The sequence below is a fragment of the Aptenodytes forsteri genome, unplaced genomic scaffold (assembly GCF_000699145.1).
Source record: "Aptenodytes forsteri isolate BGI_AS27 unplaced genomic scaffold, ASM69914v1 Scaffold33, whole genome shotgun sequence".
In the NCBI taxonomy this organism is placed as follows: domain Eukaryota; kingdom Metazoa; phylum Chordata; class Aves; order Sphenisciformes; family Spheniscidae; genus Aptenodytes; species Aptenodytes forsteri.
In genome coordinates, this window is record NW_008795037.1 from 2,095,466 (window position 1) to 2,117,039 (window position 21,574).

The 21,574-nt window shown below is 42.1% G+C and overlaps 1 protein-coding gene across 1 annotated transcript in view; it reads right to left on the reverse strand.

The window, feature by feature from the left end:
* ZNF423 (zinc finger protein 423) overlaps positions 1 to 21,574 on the reverse strand; it is a 195,845-nt gene that overhangs the window by 95,121 nt on the left and 79,150 nt on the right. Inside the window, exon 3 of the mRNA XM_009276708.2 lies at positions 3,857 to 7,080. Coding sequence (XP_009274983.1) covers positions 3,857 to 7,080 — 3,224 coding nt within the window. The remainder of the gene's footprint in view (positions 1 to 3,856; positions 7,081 to 21,574) is intronic.

Genomic DNA, 21,574 nt, shown 5'->3' on the forward strand with positions numbered 1-21,574 from the left:
GGGCTAAAAATAGTAACACCATTCAAGATGGAAATTTAATTGAAGTCTACGCATTTGCCATTGTCAATGTTAAACAAGCATGGTTCATGATAACTATGGTACAAAATAAGGATAAATCTGTGTAAGAGGAAAAAGCAGCTTGAAATATGACTGTTTCCAATATTACAAGGGGCAACGAGAAATCTCAGTACTAAACAACTAGTCACGTTTCTCAAGACATACACATTCCTCTAGAAGACATGCTAAAAGGAATTAATAAAATGTATTCAAAACTGAAGCTCCTACGCACAGAAATATGTTCAGAAAAACATGAAAGCATTACCTCTGATGTGACAGTGATAGAATAAAAAAAGGTCTTGAGCTATACATGCGCCAGATACTGGAATGGTACCTCCACTTGTGATGCTCATCTAAAAAAAAAACTATTAGTCCTATCCAAACAGAATAGCTCATGTAAAACTGTAAGAATCAAACACAAATTTATGTTAGAGCAATCTTTTACTACTAAAGTGCATTTTATTTATTCCTCTTAGTGATGTTCCTGATGGAAGACCATTGACTTGACTTAAAATCTCCTAATAACAAATCCTCCAATGCAGATGTTGCCATGTACACAAGGCAAAAACTTTGTCCATCTGGAAATCTATCTTTGTTGACCATCATGATTGGATCCTAGTTAGACGTCCTGGAAACAAAGGTGATCAATTCACAGATATTTCTTTCTGGTTGTTTGCCATACTAAAATGTAAGTGAGGAAGACAGAATACAGCAGCATTTTCAAGGGTTATGTGCTTTCTTTCATTCTTATGGATAAAAAAAAAACAAACCCCAAAACTGCCAAGCAATTCTGAGTGCTTTTTGATCCTCATCTAGCTGTCTCCAACTGATTTTCAGAACAAAACCTGCAAAAATTCAACAGTAAAAAACCCAAACAAAATATAACAAACTATTCATACTCCTTTTGTGGTGGTATATCCATGTGCATATATACATAAACTTAAATACATACAGTAAAAAGGAATTGTTCTTTTTCTCCTGCTGTATCTTTTTTTCTTCTCAAATATTTTCATTTTTTATTCATCAAGAGCTAATATTTATTTTCTTCCTTTCTTTCACTTTGGGGTTAAATCTTCGTTTAATTTTTTTTCTGAAATTCCTTTAGGCTTCCATGCTCACCTCTTCAATTCAAGAAGTATAACTGCTGGTGGAGTGATTTCCAACATTGAAAGAAGTTTCGGATTTTGTATGTCATCGTCATCTTTTCCATTTGCTTGGATTTCATTCTGCTTATTCTTATTTACTCTCAAATATATACCCACTATGTAAAATCTAATCTCCCTATATTTTCTTTCTGACTGTACCTTGTCCTAATCTTCAACTGCTTTTCTGTTTAAGAAAGAAAAATCAATAAGGTGTTTAAAAAAGGAATGTAGAAGTGCTCAAGAATTGGAGAGAAGCAGCTCTTCTCTGCACATCTGCAGATTACTCTACATGCGTTGTGCACTTAAGATTGCTCCAGTAAAATGGTATTTTACCTGTGTGCAGCATGCTAACATGATGACAAGAGAGATCATGTTCAACTTTCTTAGCTTTGCTATGAAGTCAATGAAGTTAAGTAAACGCTATTCTTGAAATACAGGGATTTATCACCACTTAAAAGACAGCGTAATTCTTTGAAAACCCCTGTGCTAGGCAGACACAAAGGGCACTCATTGCCTTGAGAAACCTGAGTGAAACACCAATACTTTCCACGTGAACTGATATCAGAATTCAGGTCTTGTGCCTACAATGAAGGGTAAGATAATTAATTATTCCTAATAACAATATATCTATTCCTGGGATGCATACCATAAAGGTCTCCAATATTAGCATATGTGCAGGCCATAGACACCTGTTGAAGGTACCATTTGCCATCATCACAAATGCTGATTCTTCATTATCTTCTACAAAGGAACTAAGACCTTTCCTCATGGGATGAAATTCAAAGCATCTACCTTATTGAAGAACTTAAAACTCTCCCTGTGAAAGAACAAGTATGGAAGCCGTCCCTGAAAAGAAAGAGTTAAAGCAAGAAGTAAGAGCAGAAAATGGCAGTGTTCTGCTTCTGATAGTTGATAGGAAAAAAAAGGTAGTATTTTAGGTTATAGGCACAGCCATATGAAGTAAGAATTAGTCCTACCTAAGAGAACAGAGGTGTTTTAAAGAATTTAGAAGGAAATAAAGACCTGAGGAGGAGGAGGGAGAATGACCTAGCCAGAGCCCCAGCCGAACTCTCAAAAGGTATCACACTGAAGGAGGGATATTTCCATTCCTCATTCTTCTGCAGAATTAGGTGTGTGTGCCTGGAGGCTTAGTCACACATTCACCGCACCCAGAGGGAACAATATCCAGTTGTTTTACTAAAAAAGCAGAAAAAAAAAGAAACTTTCTGTGGTGTTCACTCAGAAGCCTGGAACAGGGCATTGAGGCCAGCAGGTGCCGGGGCAGGCAGTGCCATACTCCGAGCTGGCCACGCACAGCCCAGCTCGGCTGGATGCTGCTGCCCCGCACGCCCTGGCGCTGAGCCGGAGCTAACAAGTCCCACTCAGGGGACAGCTTGCACCAACTCTATTGGAGGCATCTCACTCTGCATCCTCAGGACATACTTAGGGTCTTCTCTTACTGAGTCTCTGGTGTTCTAGTTGAATGGTATTTTCAGGTTCTTTTAATGCAGTAAGATGTGTTTGTGGGTGCTTTAATTAGCAGATTGACATAAACAGGCATCTACGGCTGGAATTATTCATTAGGAGTTGGGTGCCTAATTTCCTTAGATACTTTTGAAAATCTCACCCCATCATGTTTAATTAAAAATGTCAGATGATATCAATACTCAGATGTGTCTGCTGTTGGTCTCCCGAGAAGATTTCCAAAATCTACTTCTCATTCCATCTGTTCATGACAGAGGAAGGACTGACTTGGCCCATTCTTGAACCAAAACGTCAACAAATAATTTTAAAAGACTATAAACTGCAAATGATATTAATCTCCTGAGTAGGCTTCTGAAACCTTACTTGGATCTGCATATTCCCAAGTATCTTGTAAGCCAAGAAATGGGAAAGCAGGCTATCTGTGAACAGTAAAGGAGAGCACACTTATATGTAACCTGCATTAGACAACAATTTCCGGATTTGCTAAGAAAACTACTTATCTTACAGGAGGGCCATGAAGCAGATCCTTTTAAAATCACTTTTAAAATCATACACACAGACACACACGCACAGGCACACCGACATCCAAGTAGCCTCACAACGTTCACTCTGACAGACATCCATAAGGACAAGCTCTTTAGCACAGAAATTTGTTTTAGGTGAGAATTTGGGAGATAGGGTAGAATTTACTATATTTTTCCTCAAAAGTTCCTTTATCTTCCTGCTCGTGTTTAGATCCCTGGTAAGAAATAATCTCATTCCTCAAGTATGACAGATCAGATTTTTTTTTGTTTTGGGTACTCAGCATCTCCTTTTCTCATGGAAATGCCCCAGCTTTTCCAGATCTGCCAGTTCAGTAGTATCAGAATTCATGGACAAACTCAACCCCCACCGTTCAAGTGTCTCAGATCTCTGTTGGTAAATCTAGGGCAGTTTTATGATAAAAAACCTGATGCACTGCCACTAGGAATCAAGGAGCCTCCAAGGCCGAGCAACATCTAATTTTTCTATGTGCATTACTCTACCTTTCCTCCTGTTCTGTTGGGGTTTTTTAGTAGCACAAGTAATTTAAGTGACAGTTTAAAAAAAAATAACATCAGATCAGTTCTCAGTCACATTGAAGGTCTACATTTTATCCCTCAGACATTTTAGAGTTCAGCTGTACTTACTCTGGGAACAGGGGACGTCTGGGTACCTTTCCTTTGGCCACTAGTCTCAGGCGTCAGGTCTCGGTGGTCTACCTGAATGTGACTCTCTAGGTCTTCAGCACTTTCAAATTTGACACTACACTCTGGACACCTCAGACTGCCACACGGTCTCTCGTTCACCTCCTGTGGAGTCAAGCCCGAAGACTGTCCATTGGTGCTCCTGGTCATGCATCCAGCGCACAGGCCATAGGGAAGGCCATTCACATCCAACTTTACCAAGTCCTGCTTATTCCGGAACTCCTTCAAGCACAACGCACACTTGTAGAGTTTTTGCAAGGCCTGGCCATTGGGCGATGAGGTTGCAGAGTTTCCTGCCAATTTCTGCATATGGAACGTCCCATGAATTTTCAGCTCAAGGGTAGAGGTGACCGTCTGCATGCAGACAACACAGCGAAACCCGGTGAGGGAGTTTCTGAGATCTGGATGCATCTGGCAGTGCTCAATAAATTCCTCCTCGCTCTGCAGCGGCATTTTGCAGATCCGACAAGTCCCTGTATCCAAACTCTTGCTGTGAGTGACTTTGTGCTCCGTCAGGGTCAGGAGTGATGGGAAGCGTTCCCCACAGATGGGGCACATGTAGTGCTTAGCTGGGCCTCGATGGGTCTGCATGTGCTCTCTCAGGCCATTTTCTGAGAAAAAGGTCCTTGAGCAGATATTACACTTGTGGCTACCTTTGATGAATTCTGCTTTCTTCCTAGAACAGTCATCCTCCCCAGGCCTGATGTTATGATCTCTCAAACGATGGTTCTGCAAGAGGACCTCCATAGTGTAGGCAGCCCCACAAATGTCACAGCCATACATGGGCTCAGAAGCATCTACATCATCCTCACTGGCTTCATGACTGTTGGAAGTATCCGGATTCTTCATTAACATGTTCTGGATATCTGCCCCTTCTGTCTTCTTATTTGTTGGGGTCATGCCATTAGCTGTACCATTCTCAGTGCTAGCATCATAAACACAATGTTTTTCCCGCAAATGCTTTTCAAGCAAGATGATGGCATGAAAAGCTTTGCTACAAAACTTGCAGTTGTATTTTTTGCTGTGGGTTGTGATGTGGCACTGGAGTTCTACCTCTGTGCTAAAGGTCTCACCACAGAAGATGCATTTGTGAGACTTTGATGGATTCCCCAAGTGACTATGCTTCACATGGATCTGGAGATCCACCTCCTTCCTAAAATCCCAGTTACAGGCTGTGCAACGATACATCTTCTTTTCATTGCTATGCTTGACTGCCAGATGCACTTGGATAGATACCTTGGAATCAAAAACTTCTTGGCAAAGGGTGCAGTGATACAACACAAAAGTATGCATGTCCAACAAATGCTTCTGCAAATCATCCACCGAAGAAAACTGTTTGTCGCAGCTCTCACACACATAATGAGTTGAAGTTGTCATGTAATGTACGGTGAGATGTTGCAGAAGAGACTCCTGGGAATCAAAGTCTTCTTTACACTGAGGGCAAGACTGTTTCCTCAACAGCAACTCCAAATGCAACTTTAAATGGGTTTGAAAACTTTCAAAATTTGAGAACTTTAGATCACACTGATTACATGGGTATTCACCATTAGACACTGAGTTTACACTAGCAGAAAGCCGTTGCCTTTTAGGGGAAGAGACTTCAACATCAGAAGAAACTGGACTCTGCTCTGCTTTTGACTTCTTATTGTGTGCCAGAGGAATGTTCTTGTGGTTTTCTTTAATATGCTTTGTAAGCTTCAGGATGGAGCCAAAAATGGGGGAGTTTGTGCAATAAGGGCATGAATAAACTTCCATAAAAGACTGTGTTGGCTGAATGACAGGGGAATCCAATTTTGAATTTCCTACATTGCAGTGAGTCTGCTGAATATGCTCAGTCAAGGTTGCTTCAGTCAGAAAGCCCATGGAGCACTGGTTACAGAAGAAAGCGTTGTTGCCATCTTGAGGGGTAGCGTTTGGGCCACAATGAGTAATACGGATGTGTTCTTGTAAGCTATTGATATCTGCAAACATATCTGGGCAGTAGTTACAGTGAAAGGCAGAAATGTTGCTAAACTGCATCATGGGATAGGCATGGTTTTTGTGCACCTTTCTCACGTGTTCATTCAAGTTGTACAGTGTAGGCATGGAATCAAGGCAGATCTGGCACGTGTGGCTTTGCTGAGGTTTGTCTGCATGAATGGTCTTCAGGTGGATCTCCAGAACAGCAAGGCTGTTAAAGTCACGCTTTGAGCAGTACGGGCAGCTATAAGTAACTTTAGACCAGTTCTGGCCTTCCTCTCTGTCCACAGACCTGATTTTCTTTTGTCCTCTCAAAGGCTTTAAGGTTGAATCTGGGGTGGAACCTCTTTCCACTGACGCGCTGGAGTCGGGCGTTGCACTGCTCATGGATGCCACACTCCCCAAGACTGGGTCAGGGCTGATGCTGTGATTGCTGGAGTCAGGTTGTCTGTGGCTGTCCAAGTGGCAATAGACTTCCTCCACTGAAGAAAACTGCTCCGGGCACATAGGGCACTTGTGTTTTTTGTTGGCATGGGCTTGATGAATGTGTGAGAGCAGCGAGTTTTCGTCTGCAAATACTTCAGGGCAATGAATACACTGCAAATCTGCCTTCTCGGAAAGCTGTGGGTGGCGTGTCATTACGTGCTTCTCCAAATCTTCGGTCTGACTGAATGTCTCTTCACAGTAATCACACATAAAATCATCCTTCTTCACCTCTTTCTCAGTCTTTGCCATATGTTCCTTGTTCTTTTTATGAGCTTGCATGTGACTCTGCAATGAGCTGGTAGATGAAAACCCACGTTTACACACAGTACACTTGAACGGTTTGCTGGAGCTGTGGGTTTTCAGGTGAATTTTGAGGTGGTCACTGCGAGAGAACGCAGCCTCGCATTCATGGCAATGGTACTTTTTATCCCCTGTGTGAAGCTTTATGTGGCGATCCCTACTTCTCTTGTGCTTAAAAAGCCGGCTACAGTAGGTGCATTTGAAAGGTAGTTTGTCACTGTGGATCTGCTCGTGCCTTTTAAGGTAGCTCAGGCGAATGAAGGACTTATCACAAAACTGACAGGGATACGGCAGGCCAGTCCCCCCTTCCTCCTCCCCGATGCCGAGATCACACCCATCTCCTATCATCTGAGTGGGTGATGCAACATCTTTGCTGGAGGGAGATGAAGCCACCCAGGAGAGTTGTGGGTCGTCATCACCATCTGTAATGGGAAATCAGAAAGGAGATTAAAAACAATTCCCAGTGCATCTGTGAAATAAGGACAAAGCTCTCAACAACACTACGGGCTTCTGCTACTACAGCATTAAAAAAAAAATCAACTAAAAAAAAACCTCTCTTGAATTTCAAAGGAGGTTTGAGAAAGAGAAATAAAAATGTATTTATACACATAATTCACAAATATGCCAACATATAGTATTAATAAAAAGCATTTTTCTTCAGCAGGTTTAACACCTGCTCACTGTACTGTAAAGCAATAAACAATGAATAAAGAAAGCAAAACACAATGTGCAATGAAGCAATACAAACATTTCAAAAAGCTACAGTGTTAAGTGATCACCTGTGATTTTGTGGGTCTTTTTAAATGCTACATCAAGATGATTTTAAGTAATGTCTCCATTAAACAAAATCCTTCAGTTCTGTCTCAAAACTGAAACAGAATGAAAGGCTGCTCAAAAGCAGAGTTGAACATACAGGTGAAATAAAAGCATCAGATTTGAGACAGCTCAAGAAAATCAGAGAGATCTGCACCATTACCACTTTCATTCATATGAAAGGTAACGTTGCCTGCTTGGTACAAAACCAAACAAATTAAAAAAGCCCAGAAAATCACCACTGGAGATCTGAAGACATCACAAAAGAATCAACTTCAGGATAAACCAACAATGGCCCAGCCTCTGTTTTAATAACTATTTCCTTTGCTCAATATGAGGCTTTGGAAAATATTTTATAATTTGATATTACCATAAAGAAACACAGCACCAACTCCAGCAGCAAAACAGTCATTTTAGGGAAAATACATAAAATGTTGGCAGCTTTCATAAACAGAATTGTTAACAAGAAACAGAAGAGAATGAGTTCAAATATCCTAATTCCAATAAATACGGAGATGTTGAGTGAAGCAAAAATGCCACTAGTCTGATATAAAACTGAACCACGGAATGAAGCAAAAATAAAATTCATGTAAATGAGGGAAGGCACTGACCACATATACATTTGGAGATTCAAAAAAGGAACCAGTTCTCCAGATACGTTGTCCTTATAAAACATTTATATTCCTACTTCAGCTCTTACTAAAACAAACCAATAAAAAAATCCCCAACTGTGTGTGTAGGCTGCCGCACGCGCACTCCTTGTGCCTGCCAACTACAGGGTCACCAGGCAGAGAAGAGCACGTGTACGGCAGAGAAGCTCTCAAAGAAAGGCTCGGCTAATGAGGATATCACCACCGTAAGAGGCTAGCTCCTGTGGCACTGTTTCTTTGGCAAAGACCTTCCTTTTCATCCCAGGAAAAGAGAGCTGAGCTACCTTGGACAAACTAAACCAAACACACCAAACAACTTTTCCGGCACAATGGGGCTGCCTGTTTTCCAGGATGTGTGGGTCGGGTGCCCGCTCCCCTTGCCCCGCACTCCCCAGGGAGCTCTGCTCCCCCATTTAACTAAACCTCCTGCTCCAGAGCAATGCCAGACACCGAGAACGTGCTTCCTCCCACTCCCAAAATGCACCCCAGCTCTCAGCAAGCACCCATGCTTCTAAGATGCTCAAGGTCTTTGTGCTCAACTCCTCTGAGCCTGGCCAAGCCTGAACCTAAAACACAGGCAACGAGCCCCTGATTTTTACATAAACTTTTCTCAGGCTTCATTCCCCTGACCGTGAACCGGTCTCTCTCTGAGGCTGCAACAAAGCCTCATGTTCCCAATTTAAGCAACCTCCACCGCCTGCCCCGCCGCTGGCAAAAAACCCCCCCCCCCCGCCTGCCCCGCTGCTGGCACAGCTTTGCTCTGCCCCTGGGGAGCCCCCGTCCCCCCACCCGCTCCGTCCCCCCAGCTCTGCCGCCAGCCGCATCCGGGGCTCCCTCCCCATGGACCTGCGGCCACGGGCCGTCAGAGGGAAGGAGGCAGCCGGCTGCCAGCGCCCGGATTAGGGGCCCCGGGGAGGTGCTGGTAGCTCAGGGCTGGCTAATTCCCTCCTCTCGCCAGCTGGGCTCCTCCAGGGGAAAGGAGACAAAGGGGAGCAAGAGCGGGATGCTGGGCCTGAACTAGGGCAGCACATGTTGCATTTGCTACCACTACTGCTGTCTACCGGGGGGGCGGAAAGAAGAAAAACAACAACAGGAAAAAAAGCACATCATTGTGTGTAAACATTGTGTTATTTACTGCTTGGGCTTACTGGCTGTAATTAAAATAATTCAAAATGTCCACTTTGCAGAAACTATTATAAAAATATCTGTATTTTAAATATCTTCCCTTTTGCAGCCAGACTACTCACGCCTTGTGCTGGGCAGTGGCACACAGAGGAAGGACTGCACCAGGGAGAACTCTGAGCACTTAAAATGGTTCCAGTGAATAAAGCTTCATTGTTCAGCTTTGAAACTGTAGATGCAATGGGCCAAATCCAGTGGTAACACAGGCTGGGCCAACTGTTTTAACTTCGTTACATCCATATGTGCTTATGCCAACCATTACATTGGCCCACCATGCAAATCGAACAAATCTTTTAGAAGGTCTTTTTCCTCTGAAATGAACCCATCTACCTCAAAATGCACTCTAACATTCAAATAGGGCCAGTTCCCCTCCAGCTGCTGCTCTCCAAACATATTGGGCTATTCAGAAAACAAAATCAAAGAAAGCTGGTATTACTTCGTGAGTGATGCACAAAGACATTGCTGTGCTAATATAATTTGGATTCAAAAAAATAACATTTCTCAGATTGAAAAGCTGGGTTTGTAATAAAAATGGAAGCATTTACATAGACAGTTGAAAGCAAAGATTGTCTCCTTTCGTTAGCTTGATTTAGACCTTTCACCGATTTTCATGTTTAACTTCTGGATTCTTTTTATTGCACAGTTTTCTCATACTTTTAAAATGTAGAAAGAATTCGGAAACTTTAAGCCCCAGAAACAACCTACCTTGACTTCCTTACAAACAAGATACTAAATTACTAAGGGCCTAAACTGAAGAAATTAGGGAAAACTCATTATCATTAATCTCTTTATGGAATGAAAAATAGCCCTGTTAATTTTAACTTGCCATATTAAATTGAAGAAAAGACCTATAATGAACTGAGAAGGAAATTCTAAGGTATTTTACTAGAGTAATATTTAGTGGGAAGATATATTTTAGATGTGGTGTGACATGTCTGGCAATGATAGTTAGAATAATAATTCTACATTAATGCAATCAAAGGAATGTAGCAGAATGAGAAAAATCACTTTCAAAAAGGAGATTAAAGTCATTAAAAATGGCTAATCCTGCAAAGTGGGACTGTTCTAAAATAGAGAATCACATGGCTGGTGCAAGGCTTTTGTCATTTGCACGTAAGAGAATCAAAACAAGTATTAAAAGGGTAAGAAAATTCAATAAGAAGTTTAATTAGGAAAAAAAGAGCATTAAGGAAGCTTCAGAATGTCAGTGGTCCTCAGGATATATGTGCAGGTCATGAAGCTTAAAGGGCCAAACTTGATAATCAATCTCAAAGTGGTACAGTAATTTAGCAACTTAATGTTCAGCACGTTTATGGGACTGCAAGCATTTATCATCATCACTGAGGAGCTAATTCCAGCCTCAATGCACTCAATAAATGTATTTTTCCTTCTAATAAGAGCAATTTGGCCAAACTGCAGTATAAATCATACTTCATTCTCTGTTTATCTTACAGATAACATGAGCCAAGTTCAGAAATATACTTGTGAAGCTAAAACAATAAAATGAAGTCTTAAAAAATGTGATCTCTCTTAGAAAGGAGACGAACAGCGCATCACAGATTGCCAGGAGTAAGCAGCACTGTTGTCTCAGCATACACTGATGACGTTGTTATATTTATTATTTCAAAGTTATTTTGCTAATAGAAATAAAATCGACCAGACAAAATTTCACAGTCCCTGCAAACGCTTTCCCCCATCCCCCTGCTTAAAGCTAGCTGGAAACATTACTCTCCCACCAGACTTTGAGCTGAGCCACTTCTGAAGCGGTTGCAGAGGGACAGGCTTGCTCAGCTGCCTGGTCACCTGCATGGCCCCAGCCCTGGGGTCAGCATTCATGGGCAGGGGCTGCACAAAACTGGGCTACCCCCCAGCTGGCTGCTTTTTCTCTTAAGAACAAAAGGTATGCACAGAGACCCCATTTGCTGGCCCATACCTGAAGTTTGTCCTTGCCTAAACCCTCTTGTTTACCAATGCAGAGCATCATCGGGTTCCCCTCCAGTGAAAAACCTCCCTACTCTCTCTCCCCTACGTATGGAGGGTTCAGGTGGCTCTTCCACAGGGCCTCCATCCATCCCCCCACACCACAGGCACGTTGCAATATGGCCAGCGCAGAATGAGAGGCCAGTTTATTCCAGCTGGTTCGGGTGCAAACAGCAGCACAGACTGAGCACCATGGGGGTTAGCAGAGGCCGCACAACCTGCCCAAGCATCAACGAAATATCCAGGGTTTGGCCAAAGAGGCAACTTCAAGACTCCCCTCCTGAGCCCAGAAGGCATATGTTCATACAGGACAATAAACCAAGGAGGTTAGATTTGGAATGTTCTCTTATTCTATCAGGTTTATTCCTCTAGCACAGAGCTAATACACAAGAGAAATAGTTAAATTAACAAAAACAAAAAACAAAAATCAATTGTTGAGGACAGGATTGCTGTTTGATTTAAGTTCAGACTCCTGGTTCTCCCCGAGCCTCTCCACGGCACACAAGTTAAAAATGGACAAAGCACTCAAATTGCTTTAGGCTATTGAGAGCTGATGGAATTCTAGCACCCAAAAAAGTAAGTTACTTTTGAAAACAAGCTTGGCATCATAAGACATGCTTCTGAACTGTGTTTCAGTTCCTCATCTCTATAATAGAAAAAAGCCATCTGCTCCTCAAGGGCAAATTGTAGGGCTTACTTCTGTATAGCTGTGAAACCCCGAGACATCCTCAGATGGAAGGCCTGATAGAAATGCTATCAATTTCAATAATTATTATAATCATAGATGCTTAACTATGAGAATACAACACAGAGATCGAGGACTGAGAAATCTTCAGTACCGGTTACAGCAAATTTTGCATTGCTGCACTATGTATTAAAGCCAAGGATAGATCATTACAATGGATTATAGTAAGAACCTCACATAGCATACACTGCTCATTTACACTGCAGTGCTGGTGTGAAATAATGCAAATCAAGTTTACATAGCAAATATTTTAAGTTTCAATATTTTCAGTGAACTGTGACAGCTTTTTACTTAAATTTTTTGTTGGAGTGTTTAGCCCCATTTTCCTGCACGTTTCCCGCACAGTTATAACAAAGTAACTAATAAAAAATATCATTAATATTCCAAACTCAATTTTCTATGCATATATTAGCTTCATTGAACGTTTTTGTTTGTTGTGTCACAGAAGGCAATAGTCGACTGCGAACCGCCAGCTTTTGTGGCAATGAAAGCCTTTTTATGCTGACACTGCACCTATCTCCGAATGGTATTGTAACTGCTGGGCTGTGACTGAAACCCAGCACTAATGCACACTCAAACACACTTCACTAAATAATGGAAAAAAGATTTCTACAACTTATTTATAATTATCCCTACAAAAATATCATGCAACTGACCCCCAGAACTGGTCAACCCACCCTTAGCCAAGGCACTAAGGAAGGGCCCTGGGAAGTTCAGGTTGCTCTGATGATCTCTACACGCAGCTTCAGACTTCAGCGACATTAGCTTCATCACAAAACAGTCTTCATAGTTTTTTATTTTAAGGCACTATGGCATTTTATATATATATATATATAAAATATATAATGTTCAAAGCAAACCTAAAATTGGATAAAAAACTAAGAGGTGCTAATATAAGTAGCACCACAGGCAGTGCTTTCATTATTATCTGTGACTTGAGAAAAGTGCAGTTATACCTAATTACATGCTTATGTGGTAAGCATTTTTGTTGGACTAAATTACCAACAGTTAGTGACTCTTTTTCCAACTTCTCAGCTTTGCACTGCAATTCATTTTTAAGTGAAGTTTTTAAAAAAGAAAGACAGACGTCTGGCTCAACAGAAAGTATATATAATCTAATTTTTCTTCTCATGCAGAGAGTAACTTGGTATTTAGAATACAAAATCAGCACAAGATGTAGTGCAGAATTTCAAACAAACTTGCTGGGATGTCTGCCACAGATAAACTGTTACATATAGACAGCTTAAACCTCTCTGTCTCTGTTTAAACATTTCTGTAGTGATCAAAGATACATCTAATTAGTCTTTTTTATGCTGCAAGTTAAAAGTACACACAAAGATGTCTATTGAAGCTTAGTTGCTATACAGAAACTTGTTAAGCCAGTAACGCATGCCCGAGCCTTTGTCTCCCATTAGCAGAGATATCAAGGCTCAGTAATGACCATCGATAGGATGATACATCATTCTATACAGATGATAAAATAAGAAAGTTATTTTTAACATTATTAACTGTCAAACAGTCTGTGTTTTGCTGGTAACAAAAAATTAACATATCATTAAATAAGTTACTTCACACTTCAATAAATGGCATAATAAGGGGTGGAGGAGAAAGTTTTATGTTAGATCTAGGAATAAACTAAATGCTTTCAGAGTTGAATCACTGTTTTTCTTTACTCCCTTTGGAAAAGCAGCAGATACTATATTCTGCTGTGCATCATGGACTTGGGACTGAAAACAGCTGCACTCTAATTACATGTAAAGTGTACCAAAACATTCCTTTTATCACAGACTGTAAATCTGTTAGCATCTGTCTCTCCTTTGTTTCTTCCACAAGATACAAGCTTGTTTCTACATTTTTCTCACCTGTAGCGGTGATTAAAATTCATTATAAATGAAAGGAGTGAACACTAAAACAAGTTCCTCTGTGTACAGTTCTAAACTCAAATTAGAAACAGCTGTTTGCTAATTCATGCAGTGATGTTTTGTCGTGCTCTGTGAATCAATAATAACTCACCCTATTTCTACCAAAATGTTAGGATTATACATATATTTTGCTTAGCAATTTGCTCTTCAGAAATGTTCAAATGCACATTCAGTCTTTTTTAAGCAAGATTAGAAGATGATACCAGCAAAATCATCAATGGATTAACAGAAAGATCTTAAAAGCTTGCTGCTCGTGCTTACCCTGCTACCTAGAGGGTCCTGTGCCATTCTTGCCTGCTTTGATACCTACAGAGCATTTAGCAAGAAGGCACGTTGTAAGACAGATGTGAAAGAACAAAAGTGTATACGGGGTCACACGCACTCATCACAGATGCAATAGTCACACTGAGAGAATACTATAAAATTAGAGTTTCGGCTATGACGTATACAACTTTCAAATATAAGGAATGCCCCTAGGAAAATAATCCTAGTAGAATAATTATTACTTATAATAATTAGTTATAAAATTAGTTATAATAAATGGTAATACTTATGCTAATTGTTAGTAATATTTCTTCATATTACATTAGCTAGAACACAAACTTCATATGACCCTATTGGCCTTACACTCACACGATTATATTCTGCACTTCTTGCTACTTGATGTCAACGTTTATCATGATGTCAACATTTGATTATACAAAACAAAGAGACAACACACAGCGGTTAAGAGCTTTGCCTGCTTCATTTTTTATCTAAACCTAAGGATACAAGCGGGGTGGTTGCAATGTTTTGAGCAGACCCCACGGCAGATTTGCAGAGCCTGCCCTCGTCGCAGCAGGACTGGCGCCACCCCGGCCCCTGCACTGCCCCCTTCGCAGAGCCAAAGGTCCAGCCCAGAGCGGTGGAAGAGCATCAGCCTCCATAAAGGCCTCTGCAATACATGCAGGGAAAGTCCTTTTCTCATCTAAAGATGTTTTCCTTTCCTCCTGTTTCGTTACTGTTAGCAGGGAGGGTGCTTCCCATACAGCACAAACCCAAGCATCGAGACTCTGAACCACTCGTGGAGATGTGGCCAGCGGAATTGCCTTTCTGGTGGGATGAAATGCATGGGATTAATTTCCTAGATTTATGATTTCCTCCCTCCCATTTGATCGGGCAGCTTTCAAATACAGCAGCCACCTGTTCTCAGGCTGTTTTGCTGAGTACCCTCAGGCACGTGTGGTCAGACAGACTCGGCTCAAGCTCTTTCCCTCAGTTCATACCCATAACTGAGCATCAGAAATACAGACCAGCTGCTGTTTGGAGAAACTCAATGAATACAGAAGCCGAAATTAAAGAGAGACAGACTTTTCTCCATGAACTGACCAGATCGGTGTGATTTAATTTAATGCTTTACTGTGTTCATTTTCATGTTTCTGAATTGTATTTTCAAGTGAAGATTAAGTCATCAATTACAATCCATTTAGCTCATTCATAAAATTCATTTAAGGGTCATATCCTGCATGGTGAGCAGGGAGCCCTGGAAGCCAGTGCTGACAAGCACAGGCAGCACTTTCCCACAGGATGTTCAGCTTGTGCAGAATCAAGTCAGAGCTCGTTTTGGCGGCGTGGGCAGCAGTCTGGAGGAGCAACTGCCTTTAAAACTGGGGCAGTGGCAAACTAGGACAAAGAGAGTTTTGCCAAGACCTCGCCAATAAGCTGCTGTTACTGCTAAGACAAGTGCATATCTGCTTCTGTGCTAGTAGGCAATATTGGAGTGGTGTTTCCATTTCTGCAGAGCTCTGTTTCAACCCTTCGGCCATGTATCAGCTCCAAGGCAAAAGAACCACTAAGAAGGAAGAAGGCTGCGACCAGACACTACAAATGCTCTGTGTCTTCTGGTTGGGGTGACCAAAAGTGACTGGATTGCTAGGATGGCTTTCTATGATGAGATTTCTAACTGATGCTATGCAGTGACCTGACCTCTAGGAAAATGGGTTTGCAGTCCCTGCCTTTAACATATGAAAAGTACTTTCCCAAGAGCAGACTTTTGCTCCTAAATGAGTATTTTCCATCAGTGCTCAGTAAAAGAGACGTCAATTGCCATGTTCCAAACCTGAGAAAAACCTCATGTTTCAAACCTCAGCGCTGCACAGGACTTTACTGCCAAGCTTTCCGGCCTGAGGAATTTAAAGCTGGTCATATTATTAGAGCAAGTTGCAGGGGAAAATAAAACCAGCTTGTTAAGTTAGAAAGAGAAGGCTGTTCCAGACTCTCATTTTGATCTAGGTGGGAAAACTGTGACGCACTTACAAACTTAATGGGTTGACGTTCATGATGAATAGACCTAAAGCTGAAAAACACATGTTGGCTGAAATTACTCAGCAATAAACAAACAGTAAAAAACAACAACATCCAGATTTTATACTGCCTTCAAAGAACAAGGGAAGAAAAATCAATAAATTACATGTGACAGACAGTATCAAGTAACCTGTTTTATAGCTACGCATATGCATTATCGGTCTGACTTCCAAATGTGTTGTGTATTCACATCAATCCTATTGAAATCAATAGGAACAGCAGTTGCTCAACACTTCTGAAAACTCAAATGACATAAATATGAAATATAAACAGTTCTACATAGAGGTATTTTCAGAAAGGTGCACATATTTTCTGTCCCTTTCATGAATTCAGAGTCAAGATTTCATGCAAACACTGTGAATGGAAATGAAGCTGCAATTGCGAACATCCCAGCTTCCAGAAGTCTGGTGAGTGTAGCTCCTCAAGGCCTTCACTCACCTGGTTTTGGAGGGGCTCCCTGGAGCTAATGGGTATCCCTGGAGCTAATGAAGCCGCCAGCTCCACCTGACGCAAGCCTGGAGTCAGGGTTTGCTCCAGCTAAGCAAATCTCCCATTCCTTGAGGATGATATGCATTATGGCAAAGTACAATTAGTTAAGACTCTGGGTTTGTTAGTGAACAATTTTTTAAAAAATATTTCATTTAAAATTAAAAAAGAACACCCGTAAATGTAAAAGCACACTGCTGAATATGAAGCACATTCCTGAGTATCATTTAGATAAACATCGGTCATGAATCTGCACCATGTTTGTGACTGGCCTGAGGGGAACCGCATTACACAGGGGTGAGAAGGAAGTTCTCCACTTACCAATACCTGACAGAAATAACTGAAAGGTTTAAAAAGAAAATAACTATAGATTTTGTACTATGCAAGATGAAAGCCAAACAGTGTGACTTGCCTAGGAGGGATGTGTATTCCACACTGTATGGTAATGCTACTTCTTTTTCACTAACAGCATCCATCATTTTAAATAAGAAATGGCTTTTAAAACAAGCAAGCAAACAAAAGTGTTTGCCACCCAGTAAGAATCTTTCTCGGTACATCAGTGCTCCCCTACAACAAACGTGCCGCATGAGAGACCTTTCAAGTTTAACCGGCAGTGACCCGGCATCTGTGATCTGAGGACTTCCACTGCACTACACAACAAAACCGTCCGCCGAAAGCTGCTCTCTTCTTCCAACACATCTTTGCCCTTTTGACTGAAGAGCCCAATGACAAATCGTGCGACTGCGCTCTCAGGTATTCAAAAGAAGAGCTGCGGCAACAGCTAAGGTCTGTCTTCCCAGGGCTCACGCCCGCATTGGTGCAGACCAAGGAGGGATCCCATGCCCGACCTTGCCAAGTGCCCGTGCAGGCTGCGGGGGATGACCCCAGGGGTCCCCACTCCGCAGGCACCAGGAGGTGAGATCAGCCCACAGTGTGCCCTATCTCCTACACCATGAGTCTGCAGAGAGACTTTTCGAGCCTCTCTAAATTCTTTAGGGGCTTCTCAGGATGTCAGCCAGCACCGACCACGCTCCGGAGAAAGCCTCCCGTAGGGAGGATGTTCATCAGTGCAGGCAGGCAGGGGGAGCGCAGCTGGGGAGCCAGAGCGAATCCACCCAGGAGACGACAGCCCCTCCGGCCCCGCTGTGCTCCTGCCAAGAGGCAGGCAGAGCCCGGCAGAAACCTCCCCTCCAGCCGCGGCTGCACTTCCAGCCTCAGCTGCAGGTACCACACTCTGCCCATGTACTGGAACAGGATGGCACTTTCCTTAAAGTTCCCTAAAAGCAAAGGTATCTTCCTCCTGAATTGTTTAATACAGTCTTAGGTGCTGATTGTCTGTCTTCAGATAGCTCTAGTTTAACCAACAATGTAGGTTTCCTTCTGACCGCATGTGTGTGGTTGTTTTTTTCCTCCCACAAATGTGAATTGTACAATTTATTCTAGTTAGTAACTGTCTCTGTGCCTTGGCCACAGATGCACAAGAGAGTGAATTTATAATGAGGAAAGGTGCAGGGCACAATTATTTGTTTAAATGGGATTAAAATTAGGGTTGGAGCGTACATTGAATCATCTCAATTTATCCCTGAAGAGAAGGAGGGACAGCAAACCTCTTGGCACTTGCAAACAAGTATCTCTTTCCCCCACCATTTCTCCCAAACAGCACTCCTTCCATTTGAGAGCAGTCTCACACAGACATTGGCACTGATATCAGAGAATTAAATGAAATAAAGGGAAAAGCTGCAGTCAATAGCTTTCTCTATAACTCTACCCACATAATGAGGACTGGCTATACTTACAAAAAAGTATCTGGGAAAGTTAATAGACTAAACTACTCAGTAAAAGGAATGAGAAAGAGGGGAGAGAGAGATTGAATTTACCCAAGAAAAATGCATCTTGATACTACAGGTACAGAAAGCATTCGGCATCCACTAAATTAAAAAGTGGGTGGAAGCTGGAGGTGGGTGTTTGGGGTGAGGACACATTTCCTGCAGAGGAAAAAATGGTCAAAAAACCAAAGCAATAACAGCAAAACACAAAAGAACAAAAAAAACCCCAAACCAAACCAAAAAACTCTCAGGGAAATCAGGCATCAGAGGTTTGATAGACATACATGCACATGTTCAAGGAACCGTCTCCAGTCAATTAATGGCTGGAAACATGCGTCCCCCTCCCCACCCCAGGTAAATTAATAATTTTTTGGTTGTTTTTCTCCAGATGTGAAAAGGTTTTGTACCTGCACCTAGATCTCTGGTGTGGGGTGTCTTACATGCCCAGAAACCCCATGTGCCATGTGGCAGAGAGGTGTTACCAAAAACCTACTACTGAAATGCAATTGGCAGATACCTGGAAGAGACTGCATCCCATCTCAACTGTCATAAAGAGGCAAAACAGTGACTTTAAGCTGCATAAGCTCACATACTGGCTGTCTAAAAGAAGAAATGTTGACAATAAGCCGGTCATAACTGAGTGAGCAATTTAAATTTTGGGGGCAAATGAAAAATTATTGTTTTCATAAACAACACAAAGAGTTTTAAAGCTCAGACCGGCTTCACTTACAAAAACCCTACCGTCTTAAATACCCCTAAATACTGAAAAACCCTTGCCCCCGCCCTGGAATCCATTTGGTTTTGTCATGCCCCTTTCCCAGACCCACAGCCGAAGCTCCCCGCCCTCCCCTCCCCCTCCCCCCGCCCCCCAGGCTTTTCTATTATTTATTTTACTTCTGGCCAATAAGGCAAAAATTTTCAGGATAAAACAATTTTCTGGCCACAGATAACCGGGACTGCTGTCTGAAATAGGATCTTTAGCCCATCTCACCCTTGCAAAAACAAACAAAAATGGACAAATGAATGGTTTGAATGAAAATTCAGTAACTGCTCCCTCATACCTTTCGTCAGAATTACTTGTGAAACTGAATTCCACTTCCTCCATCTCATACTCAGTTTAGCACATGAAAGTATGAGTACCAAGAGTTATGGAAGTACCAACCTCAGCTCCCCATCAAGACCTAGTTATCTGTCTATAATTAAGATAGGAGTTCAACGTCTTCTGTTGAAAAATGGAAACTCCACCTCAGTCATGGAGCATCTGAGTATAAAACTAATCTTCTGATTAGTAAATATTAGACTGACATACAGCAGTAACCATACCATTTTCAAAGAATTCACTTTAGAGGTTGGGCTCCTGGCTTCCTAGGAGCTGATTGTTAAAGACACATCAGACTTTTTTTTTTTTTTAATCAATTTTCCCATTATTTAGGATTACCATAGCTTGTATCTTTGGATTTCCTATGAACATAACCATAGCCCCAGACCTCCTGGCTACCTGACATCAGGAAGGTTGCAACATCATGTCTACCCTGAAGTCACGGTACACAGGCTTAAGAGTGACTCTATCTTAATTCAGTTCTTTGGCTGGAATTAAGATACTGGATCTGATCTGATTTTTTTCTTACTGTGTTGCTTTGTATCAAAACACCCATTTTCCAGTGGGTGGTGCCTAACAAAACACAAAGCAGAGGTGTGAGCACAAAGGAAGGAGCCGTTATAAATGCACAGAAACACACCGTGTCAACACATACCAGCTGCCCGATACGTACAAAAGCATTAAAAAAAGACAACTGAGTCATTATCTTAAGAGTTTTGCTATATTTTCCATTTTAAAACATTTTACTATCTATCTAATGTTGTTAGAGAAGCTTCCATTGCAAACACCGGAAAGCAGACACCTCCTAACCATCCTACACAAATTCCTGTCACAATTTTTGTGCAAAGTGTTATCAGGTAACAATATTTACCATGTACAGTAATCATGAAAAACTCTGAGATTGTGTAATTATGTATTTTAATTACAAGATCTGATTAGCTTTTTTAATCACTTCATAAAAAGAAAGGAAATTCACTGAGGTTGTCAAAAAGTTAATAAAAATAAGGTAATTCACCGCTAAGGCTCACCATGGTGCCTTTCTAACTACTTCCTTACTACACCCCACTGTGCCTAGGTATTGGAGGTCAACTATAAGTATTAATTTCCTTACTTTTATTAACTTTGGTGACAACATTCATGCTCTTTTGGCATGGTTTTTTTTTGTTTCATTAGGAAACACTTTTCATTTAGCTGAACAATAGTTTAAGAGACGCAGACTCCTCAAAACCAAGAACCTGGTTGACCTGAAACCCACCGAGACACAGCCTTGCCCTGCTCTGTCCCCGGCCCCTTTGAAGGGACATCAGGGGAAACTGCTGCAGAGTGGTCACTGTCACACAGCGCCACGCGAGCCGCACCGCCAGACTGCAAAACCCACACAATTTAGCAACATCGAGCAATATATCAACAAAGCTGGCTGGTCACACTAGGTCACATTAAATCAGGGCCATCGAGATGCATGGGAAGTCAACACAGTGCTATGAGAAGATGATGGAAATCAGCCCAAGAATTGGATAGATGGAGGCAGGCAGCTGAGCCCAGGGCAGCCAGCAGAGACAAGGTGAGTGGCAGAAAATGGTGCCTGTCCCAACATGAACGGACAGGGTCTTCCAGCCACAGCGCCCACGGCAGCGCCCATGGGCCTGGCCCGAGGAAGGGAAGGACTCGGCAGCAGCGAGAGGCGCAATTTCTGCAGGAGCCAGGACAGCCAGCTGCCTGCCCCGGGCAGCAGAAATCACCCAGGGATCTACCTATGAAACATAAGCAGCCCCTCAAAGCTGTCCCACCGACTGCTCGCAGTGCAAACCAGGGGCTGACGCATGTGCAGGTGTGTGGAGGGGGCTGGGGGGGTAAGGAGAGGGGGGGGGGG